Source organism: Bombina bombina, chromosome 1 (genome assembly GCF_027579735.1).
Source record: "Bombina bombina isolate aBomBom1 chromosome 1, aBomBom1.pri, whole genome shotgun sequence".
Classification (NCBI taxonomy): domain Eukaryota; kingdom Metazoa; phylum Chordata; class Amphibia; order Anura; family Bombinatoridae; genus Bombina; species Bombina bombina.
This window is the reverse complement of record NC_069499.1, coordinates 564627803-564642147: the sequence shown is the minus strand read 5'-3', so window position 1 is coordinate 564642147 and position 14345 is coordinate 564627803. Positions and strand designations below refer to the sequence as shown.

General features: G+C 37.4%; 1 protein-coding gene across 3 annotated transcripts in view; it reads left to right on the top strand.

Annotated features, from left to right (window-relative positions):
* ITGB2 (integrin subunit beta 2) overlaps positions 1-14345 on the top strand; it is a 408255-nt gene that overhangs the window by 368285 nt on the left and 25625 nt on the right. For all 3 annotated transcript variants that reach the window (XM_053698768.1, XM_053698767.1, XM_053698769.1), the window contains exon 15: positions 9107-9315. In XM_053698768.1, the coding sequence (XP_053554743.1) occupies positions 9107-9315 (209 nt within the window). The remainder of the gene's footprint in view (positions 1-9106; positions 9316-14345) is intronic.

Sequence of the window (14345 nt, the reverse complement as noted above, 5' to 3'; positions counted from 1 at the left end):
TAGGTTTTTTTATTTTGGGTGGTTTGGGGGAATGTAATGTTAGGGGGTAATTTTATGCAAAAGAGCTTTTAGCTTTAGGGCAATGCCCTACAAAAGGCCCTTTTAAGGGCAAGTGGTAGTTTATTTGTATAATGTGTTTTTTTGGGTGTTTTTGTTTTTAGGGGTATTAGAATCGGATTATTTTTTATTTTTGGTAATTTTTTTTTATTTTTTTTGTAAAGGTAGGTCTTGTTAATTTTTGTAAAGTTGTTTTTTTTTAGAGAAAGCTTAGGTTTACATTTTATTTTACAGGTTTTTATTTATTTTAAGCTAGTTTGGATACTTTTTATTTAATGTATGGGTATTTTAATTGGGGTGAAGTTAGGGGGTTTAGTTATTAGTTTATTACTGTGCGCTGTGGGGGGATGGCGGTTTAGGTGTTAATTTATTTAGATAGTTTGCTATGTGGGGGATGGTGGTTAATCATTTATTTAGATAGTTTGCATTGTGGGGGGATGGCGGTTTAAGGGTTAATCATTAATTAAGATAGTTTGCGATGTTGGGGGATGGCGGTTTAGGGGTTAATAATTTACTTAGATAGTTTGCGATGTGGGGGATTGTGGTTTACGTGTTAATAGTTTTATTTAGTGTTAAGGGGTTAATACTTTTATATAGTGTTTGTGATGTGGGGGGATGGTGGTTTATGGATTAATACTTTTATTTAGTGTTTGCAATTTGGGGGAATGGTGGTTTAGCAGTTAATACGTTTATTTAGTGTTTGCGATGTGGGGGGATGGTGGTTTAGGGGTTAATAGTGTAGTTTATTGGTGTAAGTGTACTTTATAATGTAATTTTGTTGTGTTTTGTACAACACTTTAGTTTTGGAAAACACTATACCAGAGCTCTTAGATCAACGTATGAATTGATGCGGAAAGGACTATTGCTCTAGTGCAATGGCATGTTCTACGGACTTGTAATATCAGCGTAAGAAAAATTTATTGCGAAATCGCCAATGCGCTAGCGCAAAGTCCGTTGCGCATCACTTGTAATCTTGCTCACTATTTCTAGGAAATCCTCAAGAGCTCAACAAGCTTCTGATTTGTATATATTCAAAATGAAGTACAAAATCTACCAGATAATACTTTTGAAGTTCTGAAAACTCCCCCTTAAGGTAAAAGTCTCTATCTTTAAATTGCATTTTTTTTTCCAACAGTTAATTTGTGTAACTGGGATACCTTGTAATGGACCTGATATAGCATGTATTGGCAAAATGTGTGAAGACAACTCTGAATAATGTGTTAGAGCATCCCAGGAATTAAAAACTTCTAATATTATAGGATGAGTTATCTCTAGTTCCACTCTATGGTAGGATGTAGACGTGCACAGTGGAAAAATTTGTTTTGGTTAGTTTCGGACTGATTCGGATATTTTCTAATTTTGTTTTGGATCGGTTTGAATTTGAATACGGATTTATTCGGATTTGAAAAAATTTGGATGTGCTCGGATATATTCGTTTCAGATTTGATTCATAAATTCGGAAGTTCAATATGTGTTATGTTGATTTAGATGGTTCCAAGTTGCACAAATGGAAGTATTTCACTGTTCTATTTCACTAAATTTAATTTTTATACTGAATTGTATTGAGTTGTATTGAATTGAATTGTATTGAACTGTATTGAATTGTATTGAGTTGAATTGAATTGAACTAATTCAGGTTTATTCGTTACAAATGCATTCGGATTAGTTACGTTTTGTTGCTAGGGTAATTCGGAAATTTGAATCGATTCGAATCTCCAAATTTGGCGAATTTGTCCGAATTTCGGTTCGGAATGAAACACACATGTCTAGTAGGATGCTATTTAAATTAAGGGCCAGATTACGAGAGCAGAGAGAGAGAGAAAGATGCTGTGATATAGCAAGAACCTACAGTCCCCCACTATGTAGGGATATCCCTTAAGGAAAAGTGGGAAAACTTGCCAAGGGACTAGGCGTGTTGCAGTTCTATTGCTTTTAATTACGGACAATAAAGCATTGGATTTTATTCACTATTTTTTGCTCTTGATTCTTCACCCCCCATATATACAGATTACGAGAGGAGCAGTAATTATGGCTCACACTCGCACGCTAACTCTGATAGAAGTTTTTTGCATGTGTCGGATACAGCGCATATTACAAGTTGAAAGTAAAACTTTTTCACTTGCACACTAACCCAAAGTGCGCAAAAGGCCGAACTTAAGAAATACACATATTTTTATATATATATATATATATATATATATATACAAAGAGAGAAGCGCTCTAGCAGGAACGAACAACAGCTCAGTGGCTTGTTCTATGGCGAGTTACCACCTAGGAGCAGCTTCTTTAAGCCCAGTTGTGCTTTTCACAGAGGAAAACTTTCCTGAAGTATATCAGTCTGATCCCGCAAAGTAAGGTCAGTCCAGCCCCAAAATACCAGGCAAATCTCCTTTGAACAAGGAACATGACAACCCCAGACGATCGTTTCGGCCTTCTATGGGCCTCGTCAATGAGGTGCAGCCATTTAAAGTAGTCATAGGCACTCTAGATATAAATAAATGTCAAGGGGTATCAGCCACAGGTATCACATTAAAGCCACTGTGCTGCCCTTAAAGGGACAGTCTACAATATAATTGTTATGGTTTTAAAAGACAAATAACTCCTTTATTACCCATTCCCCAGTTTTGCATAACCAACACAGTTATATTGATATACTTTTTACCTCTGTGATTACCTTGTATCTAAGAAACTTCTTCCAGCCCCCTGATCACATGACTGTGACTGTTTAATATCTATTGTCTTGCATTTATCATTGTTTTGTGCTAAATCTTAAATAACTTTCTGTGCCTGAACACAGTGTTATCTATATGGCCCATGTGTACTTTCAGTCTCTGTGTTGAAAAGCAATTTAAAAAGCAGGTGATTAGAGGCTGCCCTCAAGGACTTAGAAAATAGCATATGAGCCTACCTAGGTTTAGTTTCAACTAAGAATACCAAAAGAAAAAAGTAAATTTGATGAAAGTAAATTGGAAGTTGATTAAAATTACATGTCCTATCTGAATAATGAAAGTTTAATTTTGACTGTCCCTTTAAAAGGATACTAAACCCAATATTTTTTTCTTTCATGATTCAAATAAAGCATGCAGTTTTAAGCAACTTTCTAATTTACTCCTATTATCAAATTTTCTTCATTCTCTTGCTATCTTTATTTAAAAAGCAGGAATTTAAAGCTTAGGAACCAGCCCATTTTAGCTTCAGCACCCTGGCTAGTGCTTTCCATGGTGTTAGGGCCAACCTTATCATTTGCGTGGCCCTGGGCAAAATAAATTTGTAGGGCCCCTCTGCCCAGTGTTCTTATTCCCCTCACCTGTATGAACTGTCCCTTGTATGGCTCACGCCTGTGCCAACACATAGTGATAACTATATAAAGAATAACAAAATGTTAGATCTCCTGATACCATAAACACTTCTCATGAACTAAATACATTGCACCATTTATTATTATATTTATAATTTATTTATGAAGCACCAACATATTCCGCAGTGCTGTACATGGGTACAATTCATTTAAATAAAACAATGTTATTGAACTTGGGTACAATTCATTTAAACAAAACAATGATATCTAACTTGTAAGAGACAAGACAAAATTTTACAAACACATACAGGAGGAATTGAGGACCCTATTCCCATGGGAACTTACAATCTAGAAGGGTAGGAGGTTGAGAAACAGGAGGTGAGGACTGCAAGATTGAGACAGATTTTTTTTTTTTTTTATTAATTATATTTTTATTGAGGTTATATAACATACAAGCAAAAGTAAGGTTATTTGTCATATGAACGAAATCAATGTTGCAATATAATCATGGCACAATATTATTAGCTTACACAGCACATTACTAAAAAATAAAAATATGTTATTACTTTTTTTTCTTTCTTTCCATATAAGACCTAATCGCAACTACATATATTTGCATTTAACTATTTCCCTTGCTAATTAGTGCCACTCTCTGGCTATGAATAATGTAAACGTGAGTCATTGGGAATAGTAATATCAAGATTTAGGGGGTAAGGGAAATATTTATATATATAGAAGCAAATGTATTTTCCTATGGGACTTAACAATATATGATACTTGAAGTGAGAAAGCATTCCTTAGATCGTCAAATCCCTCAGAAAAGTAAACAGAACATAACAAAATTAATAATTGCTTCTGTAATAAACCTGTTATATTCGTTTAGGGATAATGGTCTAAGAATACAATTTCCTTTGTTTACAAAGTAAACTTTTGTGGGGGGGTTAATCTGGTGTCAAAAGGCTTGTAGTCCTGGAGGAGAAGGGATAGCTAAATATATCAAGCTCATAGTCTTAAAATATTATAAGTAGAATTATATGGAAGTATACATCAGATATATATATTGTATAGATTTAAGGCTATGCATAGACCTGGTATCTGAATGTATAGGAAGTCTATATAAATATTTTCTATTTTAACATAGAATTAATAATATACTCGTGTTTGATCTCAAATTGTACATTTTCAATGATATTAAATGGAATATATATGTTGACCAGATAAGTTTATTAATACTGAAAATTAAAGTATATTTAATAAACAAAGGTTAGATACTAGACTGGAGCAGTATTGATAGCAAGACTGCATTTCTGGCTGGCTGTGGTTTATGCAGGAATTGCAGCCAAGGGAAATTATGGTATCGAATTTGAATGGCCATGTGTTCCCGGTGGGCCAATCAAGTGTTCAGCTAGAAGGGCCTATCACAGCCAAGCTTCATTAAGGGCCTATCAGACAAGCTTCCATGGCGTGTATCCAAACATTCACCAATGATTACAAAAAAGGGAGGGGCCTATCAATTGAAAAGCTCATGCATAGGAGAAAGAAGTGGTCTTTGCTAAAATTTTGACTGATAACCATGCTGCCATTTTGGGACACAGTCACTATAAGCTAAATTGGGCTACCTTTTCTTATCCATATTACAAAATACCTCTCTTATTTTATGAGGGGAAATTGGACTTATCGGAGAAAGCTGAGACACTCAATTGGTTCATGTGGTGACGTATGACAGTTCTATATTTTTAATATTTTAAACAAAGGTATTCTAAGGCTATAGTTAAGTTGCAGCTAGTAATTTAAAGAGCATATCTTATGTTTTAAGTTATATCCATAGCCCTGTGTAAATTTGAACCAGTCATATTCAGTGCTAAATAATGTATTTGCTAGACAGAGTTTTGCACTCCAGATTTATAAGTCAGTCATTATAGTGAACTCTTTCAGAACTGTACATAAACTGGTTATTGTGAATAAATCCCTGGTAGTTATTAATTAAGCATGGTAAGTTGGTCATCTTTATTGGGCATTGAACTAGAGTTATTGGTTAAAGGGACAGTCAAGTATAAATTAAACTTTCATTATTCAGATAGGACTTTTAATTTTAATCAACTTTCCAATTTACTTTTATCATCAAATTTGCTTTTTTCTCTTGGTATTCTTAGTTTAAACTAATCATAGGTAGGCTCATATTCTAATTTCTAAGCCTTTGAGGGCTGCCTCTTATCACATGCTTTTTAAATCTCTTTTCAACACAAAGAGACAGAAAGTACACGTGGGCCATATAGATAACACTGTGTTCAGGCACAGAAAGTTATTTAAGATCTAGCACAATACAATGCTAAATTTAAGACAATAGATAATAAGCAGTCACAGTCATGTGATCAGGGGGCTGGAAGAAGGTTCCTAGATACAAGGTAATCACAAAGGTAAAAAGTACATTAATATAACTGTGTTGGTTATGCAAAACTGGGGAATGAGTAATAAAGGGATTATCTATCTTTTAAAACAATAACAATTCTATGGTTGACTGTCCCTTTAAATACAGAAGATTCTGGTATTTTATTGTGGTATTTTAATGCGATTATTTTGAGTAAAGTTAAATTTAGTATTATTTTATACAACATATTCTGCAGAAAAGGAAGCTTTCTTAAATGCCATAACTTTTTCAGTTTGATGCTGGATTAATTCCCCCCCCCCCCCGGCAGAGTACCCTTGTGTCTCTGTTGTTATGGGGCAGTAATATCCCGCAAGACACTGCAAATATCCTACCTACATTTCCAGCACTTGCTACTAGAAATTTTTTATGTTAAATAGGGAGCCAGTTGCTTTTTTGTTGACAGAGCTTAGTAAACTTTTGGATACCTATCAAGTTGCTTTTGAGGAAGCATTAAAATATGCATTATACACACCAATGGCTGCTAGCCTTGTTGAGGATCTGCATGGAGATACTGACCCAGCGGGGGTTGATGGTAGTGCCGCTTTAGGGCCCTGGCAGACACTATCAACCCTTAAGTACTTCACAGGCTTCAGAGTCGTAACCTACTTACCTCTGTAAGGAGATGGAAATGCCATGTGCAGACGGACGATAATATCTTAGCTCTGAGGGCTTTGCAGATTACTTTCCGCAGGAGCTGCCATGGACTGTTTGGATGCTGGTGCCTAGTAAGGTCTCTTTGTTACTTGTTTGGACTAACCGACCTGTGTGTAACCTGGCCCTCTCCCATGAAAAATATCTCCTTTACACTCACTTTTGGCTCCGGCCTCTGGAAGTAATTAAGGCTTTCTGGTTCCCCAGAAAAGGAATTGTGTTAGATTTCTTAACGCCATGACTGATACCTCTTCAGGAATTGTGCATATATTTGTATTTGGATACAGGACAATAGCTATAAACTCTTTAAAATTATATCAAACATTACAGGAAATGTGTTTTGTGTAATTCATCACTAGGGACTTATTTTCCCACTGGCTAATGAGGAAACTTTCCACAGCTGTAATTAGGATTGCCAGCTGTCTTTCTGGACGTTCCGGCTGAATACTGGACACCTAGCAACCCTAGTTGTACTTGTTGAAACCGATACACTTCCAGAAGCTTAAAATTAGCTTTTATTTGTATATCAGATTGAAAAAAACAGTTAGCACTTTATTTTGTTTCCAACTGACCAACCAAATGGAAAGCTGTTTTTCTATCAGATTTATATTAGATGAATATATAGCTGTCATGTTCCGGTGTATATGCGCTCAGGATACAGACCCTCGGGGCAGTGGTAGGGAATTGGAGACACCGACCCCTGACCTGGGGAAGAGTATCCTGGACATGGATAGATGATATTCTGTGATTCATAGTTGCAAGAAGTTATTGTAGAATTCATGGAGAGTGAAACATATGTATACAATATATTCTGGCTTCAATGGAAACATAAATTGATACTGTGACATAGCAATGTAAGATGTTCAGGCTTCAGAGTAAACTGGTAAAAGATTGACTCATAGATGCAAAGGTTTGTTGCAGGTTCACAGTACATAATATTATATAGAGCTGTATGTCAGTAACAAGCAGAGCAGCACAGGTGATAGACAAGTTTAAGGCATTAAATACTGTTTGTGCATATATTGGAGAATGACAGGAAAGTTGTTTAACTGAACACATACTGTAGATGCAGAGTTCTGAATATATTAACATATTTGGAGGAGGATATTTCTGCAATGACAACTTGTAGCAGAGAATAGTTATAAAGTTCTGAGTCAGATGCTGTTGTAGTAATTAGAGACAGTGATTATAACCAAATGCATACTTGCAATTTAGAATAAATTCAGAGTTTAAGTAGCAGTGTCCAGGAAACAAAACAGATTTATATGGATACTTGCGATTAGATGATTTCAAGCATAGCTAAAAGGAAAGGCTGTAGTTTGAATATACTGGAACATTCATAGACCTCTGTTCTGGAACAAGACTTTAAAGCTAATGTAATGCACATTAGGCCTGAGAAGATTAAAAAAGAGGCTGAAGGAATCAGGTGCATGAATGATCAATTAATTTGGCAGGTAAGTTGAATACAGATACTCCCTAAACAGTATGATTGTCAGTAGCAGGGGAGGCAGTCGCAAAGGAACAGTGATATCAGGCAGGCATATGTTACAATAGCTTATCTTTGAATACCTTGTTTAGGTTTACTCATGTCTCTTCTAATTTTTCTTATTAAAGGGATGTACCTGGAGCACAACATATATGTAGAACCTTCTTAATTAAATGATTTGCTGTATTTCCATGCAATACTTCCAAGCAAATATGTACTCAAAGAGATCAAAATGTTCTATTTATATTGTTATGTACTCAATTCATATATTTTTGGACTGCTTTTTGTATGTTTTGAAAAGTTTACCAAAAATAAAAAAATATCTTTTTTTATTTAAGACATCTATTTTCAAGCATATATATAAAAAACACACATTTTAATAAAAAAAAAATACTATAATGTCCCCAAAAAAGCAACAACAACAAAAAAACGTTATCTTTCCTGCCCTACTAATTTTTAGATTTTAGACTAAGGTTTTATAGGTGAAACATGAACCCATAGGGGAATATTTATAAAAGTGCTATCAGACATGATACGGTGCAGTGTATCATGTCCGCTGCACATTGATAAATGCAGACAGCATACGCCTACAGCATTTATCATTGCACAAGCAGTTCACCAGAACTGCTTGTGCAATACCGCCCCCTGCAGATTCGCGGCCAATCTGCCGCTAGCAGGGGGTGTCAATCAACCCAATCGTATTCAATCGGGTTGATTTCTGTCCGCTGCCTCAGTGCAGTCGGACAAGTTATGGACAGCAGTCTTTAGACCGCTGCTTCATAACTTCTGTTTCTGGCGAGTCTGAAGGCTCACCGGAAACAAGGGGCATCAAGCTCCATTCGGAGTTTGATAATTCGACCCCATAATGTTATCTGGGAAATCAAAAGAAGCAAAGTTTCCAGGGCTTTACCATTTCAAAGTAGCCAGAGATACAAGCCATGAAAGCCTCAAGTATAGATAAATTGTCTTTTTTGTGCAGAAAATCAGAGACCAGATGTCACTGAGCTCCTGCACCCTGTGTATAGCATGCAGCTGTATCATACCAACAGAAGAACATTTTAAGGTTGATCGCAATCCTTTACAAAATTCACCATTGAATTATATGGGGATTTTTGTAGATAAATCAATTTTTGATTTTGAGCTGAATTCCGCTTTACATTTGCTGTCTTTTTCTACCATGTTGCAGGCCATGCATTGAATGTTTAATCACCAACGATGAAAAGGACTCCAGGATCTGCTCAGACCTGTGTCCTGGTGTTACTGCTGTTAAGGTGGAAAGGCTGTATGAGGAAACAGGTTGCAAACAGAAAGATTCCAACAACTGCTTGATGAACTATGTGATAAAAGAGAAGGATGGGGAAGAGGAATACAACATTCGTTATATCCAAAAACCAGGTAATTTGTGTGGATAGATGGATATGGGAACAATGTCTGGTTTTGTAGTTGTTCTTTTGCTAGAACATGCAAATAAGTATACACCTTGAACTTCATCTTTAGCTCATTAAAGGGAATCCACATGACATACTTACACCAACCTCTCATGGATATGTAGGGTAAATAAATATTGTGCTTGATAACATGACATACTTTATGTGTCCCCTGCTGCAGACAGTTTTTTTAAGATGTCACTATTGAGTCAATTATTAAACAATTAGGGGTCAATTTATGTCCGCCGCACATCGATAAATGCCGACAGCATACACTGTTGGCATTTATCATTGCACCAGCAGTTCTTGGTGCAATACCGCCCCTACAGATTCGCGGCCAATCGGCCACTAGCAGGGGTAGTCAATCAGCCCGATCATATTTGATCAGGCTTATTGCTGTCCGCAACCTTAGGACCACTGCTTCTTAACTTCCACTTCAGGCGGAACTGAAGCGGAGTGGGTCGGAAGCAGCATCCGCTGCTTCATAAATCGACCCCTTAGAGTGTTCCAAACATGAATTCCACTTTCAAAAAACACTCAATTATGCAAGTGGATCAGACCAGCTCCAAAATATTGAATGGCTCTCCATTAAATGTAGTATTTATACTGTTATTTCCAGCTAAATGTAGCTATATCCCCTAGACACAGTGGTTAAGAAACATACATCTGGTTGCCATGTTATTCTTAGTGCCATCATTTTTAAAGGGACAGTGTACTTAGCCAAGAGGCTGATAAGAGTTCATTGCATCAAAAAAATCTTCAAAACTATCCATTCAAATGGTCTGGACTCTCTTTGCATTTCACCACCACTGAAGGCTGATTTCCGCTTCTGCCTATTGCTTATATAGGGCTAGATTACGAGTGGCGCGCTAACTGCTGCGCATGAGGGAAAAGAGGTTTATGCCGGCTCTGAAGTGCATTTTACCAGTTACCAGAAAGTAAACATGTTCGCTTGAGCACAATTTAATTTAACGCGAGTTGGTATGGTGCATCTTCAGAGCTCTGGTAAACTGTTACGCAATCAAAAAAGTTGCACAAAACACATTAAAAATACATTTAACAGTACAGTTACACTCATAATAACACTATCTAATTATAAAAATTTTTTTTTTTAAATATTGCATAAAAACATATGAGGTCTCAGGTATTAGAAAAAAAGGCATGCAAAGGGCTTTAATATAGCGATACATACATATACATGTCTAAAGATGGATATGTATGTATATATATATAATATATATGTTTATATGGGCGCACAGATGTATTTACAGTATATATAAATATGTGTATATATGTATTTACAGACATATATACACATATAAAACACATAAATACATATGTACACACACACACATATATATATATATATATATACTGTATATATATATATATACATATATACATATATATATATATATATATATATATATGTCAGGAGTTTCTAATACTCAGAAGTCCCTGCAAATAAAAGGGTACATAAGTATAGGACCTCAACTGCAGCTTTAGTGATGTTGAGAGGTGAAAGTGTGATCCTTCAGTAGTGAAGTGGAGGCAGCATAAATTGCAGTATCAACCAGTACACTTCACTTTATTATGTGGTTCAGTTAGTCAATAGCTGAGACAGGTGAGCTGTAGGCTCTACTCAGTACTGTTCCACTATACTGTAATAAGAATTAAATAGCAATTGCCAAAACACTCAGTTAAGTATTAATGTAAAAGATAGTAAAACCGTTTTTAATTAGTTATATGAAAGTAAGTATTCGACCTAACAAGATTTAGTGTGTGTAATGAGTTAAATTGAACTGATCAGGCAGTTGTGCATTTCATTAGGAGTTGTATGGTTAAACGTTTCAAGTAATAGATGTACCTTGCATAATTGGTGGTTCAGAGGTTAGCGCAACTTACCGATACAGTACAAAGTAAAGTCTCCGCTCTGGTTGATAAAGCAGTTAGATGTTTGTTTGGAGCAGTAACGGAGAGATTTGTTTGTTAGTGTGCCGTTCTCGGAGCGCTCCTGTCTCAGCAAGGGCGAGACTCTGCGTGTGACGTCACCGCTAGTTCAGTGAGTAGGGAGGAGTGGCTGAGAGAACAGACAGGCTGTAACCGTAATCCTCAGTAGAGTTGCAGTAACGATGTGTAGCTTGCATGAGAAATAACCAAGCACTGAATATGAGGTCCTGTATTACTATATAGGGGGATGAGAGGGAGGTGTTCTTGTAGATGTGAAAGAACAGCATAACCAAAGGATAGGTTAGAGAAGCAGGTGAGAAGATATAATATGACAGGACACCCCCGTTTAAGATCAACTCCGGGGATCGGGTGCAGGTCGATCGGGGTGTCTGCTGTGGAACCGATTTACGAAACGGGGAGCAGACAGATTGGCGGCCGGCTCCCATGAGTCCTCAGAATCAGGATAGCCTTTCCAGTGGATAAGATATTGGAGTTCTCCACGGGAACGTCTGGAATCCAATACGTCTTGTACTTCATACTCCAAGGAAGTATCAGGGATGTGAGCAGTGAGAGGATCTGATGGAGAATGTTGCCGAAGCTGTCGGTATGGCTTCAGAAGAGATACGTGGAACGTGGGATGAGATTTCATAGTCGGTGGTAAAGCGAGGGTGACAGCATTGGGATTGATCACTTTCACGATTGGGAAGGGTCCAATGAAAGTTGAGCTTAATTTCTTGGATGGAACAGCAAGATGTAGATTGCGGGTCGATAACCAGACGTAATCACCAACGGCATATGTAGGAGAAGGAACCCTTTTTTTATCGTATTGAAGTTTATAGCGAGATTTAGCTATAATGATATTCTGTTTCACCAGGGAGAATGTGTCTGAAATCGTATTGAGGAGTTCATTTACAACTGGGCAAGTTATAGCGGTACTGGAATACCATTTGAAAGTGGGATGGTAACCGTAGTTGGTGAAAAACAGTGTGGTCTTAGTGGAGGAGTGGACGGAATTGTTAAAGGCAAATTCCGCATTGGGAAGGAGTATGGCCCAATCATCCTGCCAAGCTGATACAAAGCATCTCAAATATTGTTCCAACCATTGGTTGGTCCTCTCGGTTTGCCCATTTGTTTGTGGGTGAAAAGAGGTACTGAGTCTTCTAGTGATGTTCAGTGTCTGACAAAGCTGTTTCCAGAATTTGCTAGTAAACTGGCTACCTCTATCCGACGTGATGGTATGTGGAAGTCCGTGAAGCTTGAAAACATGGTTGAACATTAAGGAAACAGTTTCAGAGGTGGTTGGAAGTTTATGAAAAGGTACGAAATGTACCATCTTGCTAAATAGGTCAACCACCACGAGTATGGTGTTGTATTTGTGTGAGTCCGGAAGGTCAACTATGAAATCAATAGCTATATCAGTCCAAGGTCGTTCAGGGGTAGGAAGAGGAATGAGATGTCCAAACGGAGATGTTTTCCCTGTCTTAGTTGTTACACAAGTCTTGCAACTTTGGACATACTCTGCGGTGTCTGGAAGTAGCGTGGGCCACCAGAAGAATCTTTGCACCAATTCCTGGGTCTTGTTTATTCCCATATGTCCAGCCAAGTGGGAATCGTGTAATGTATGAAGAACTGTTGATCTGAGAGATGGTGGTACATAAACGCGTTCTTGGTGATAATATAATCCATCTTCAGGTTGGATTAGGGTGTGTAGAGGCTTTTGGGAGTCTGCTAACTGTTCAGTCTTAAAACGGTTTGATTGTCCCGCATTTAAGGCCAAAAACCTATCTGCTGGAATTAATGAGGATTCAGTCAGAGGTGTTATGGGATCGACCAGTTGTCGGGATAAGGCGTCAGCCTTTTTATTTTTACTTGCAGGTCTATAAGTGATGAGGTAGTTGAATCTTGCTAAGAAAAGGTTCCAACGTACTTGACGAGAATTAAGAACTAAGTTCTTATGGTCGGTATAGATCAATATTGGGATACTGGTCCCTTCCAACAGATGTCTCCATTGCTCCAGAGAGCTCTTGATGGCCAATAGTTCTTTGTCTCCAATGAGATAATTAATCTCTGCGGCATTAAGTACGCAAGAATAAAATGCTACTGGATGTAGAGGATCAGTGGTTGTGGTCCTCTGTGAAAGGATAGCACCCAAGGCGTAATTGGAGGCATCTACTTCCAAAACGTATTGTAGGCTTGGATCGGGGAACCAAAGTATAGGTGCGGTTGTGAATGCTGACTTCAAAAAGTCAAAGATCTTTTGTAGTTCGCTATTCCATAGGTAAGATGTAGTTGATTTGGTCAGATTTGTTAGGGGTCTGGTTAATTCAGCGAAGTTCTTGATGAATTTCCTGTAGAAATTCGCGAACCCCAAGAATCGCTGGATTTCCCTTTTACTTTTTGGTACTGGCCAATCTTGGATGGCTGAAACCTTGTCATTCTCCATTTGGATGCCTATAGGTGATATTCTGTAGCCTAAGAATTTTATCTCCTGGCTATGGAAAGTACATTTTTCTAATTTCACATACAGGGAGTTGTCCCTTAGTCTTGTCAAAACCAAGGCGACATGTTTGATGTGTTCCTGGAGGGTTGAGGAGTATATGAGGATGTCATCTAAATAGATGACCATGAAGAGATCTAAGTAGTCCTTGAATATATCATTAATAAAGTACTGAAAGGTGGTGGGAGCATTGCATAAACCAAAGGGCATGACTGTGTATTCAAACAACCCGTATCTGGTACGGAAGGCAGTTAGCCACTCATGTCCTTCTTTAATGCTTACTAGATTATAAGCACCTCTGAAATCTAATTTGGTGTAGATAGAGGCACCACGTAACCTGTCAATGAGTTGGAAAATCAGAGGAAGTGGGTAACGATTTTTTATGGTGCATTTGTTCAGTTCCCTATTGTCTATTATGGGTCTCAGGGACTGGTCCTTGTTTTTTACGAAGAATATTCCTGCCCCAGCTGGTGAGGTGGAGGGGCGTATAAACCCTTTCTGTAAATTTTCTTTGAGGTAGGTTTTGAGATGTTCTAACTCTGGTTCAGATA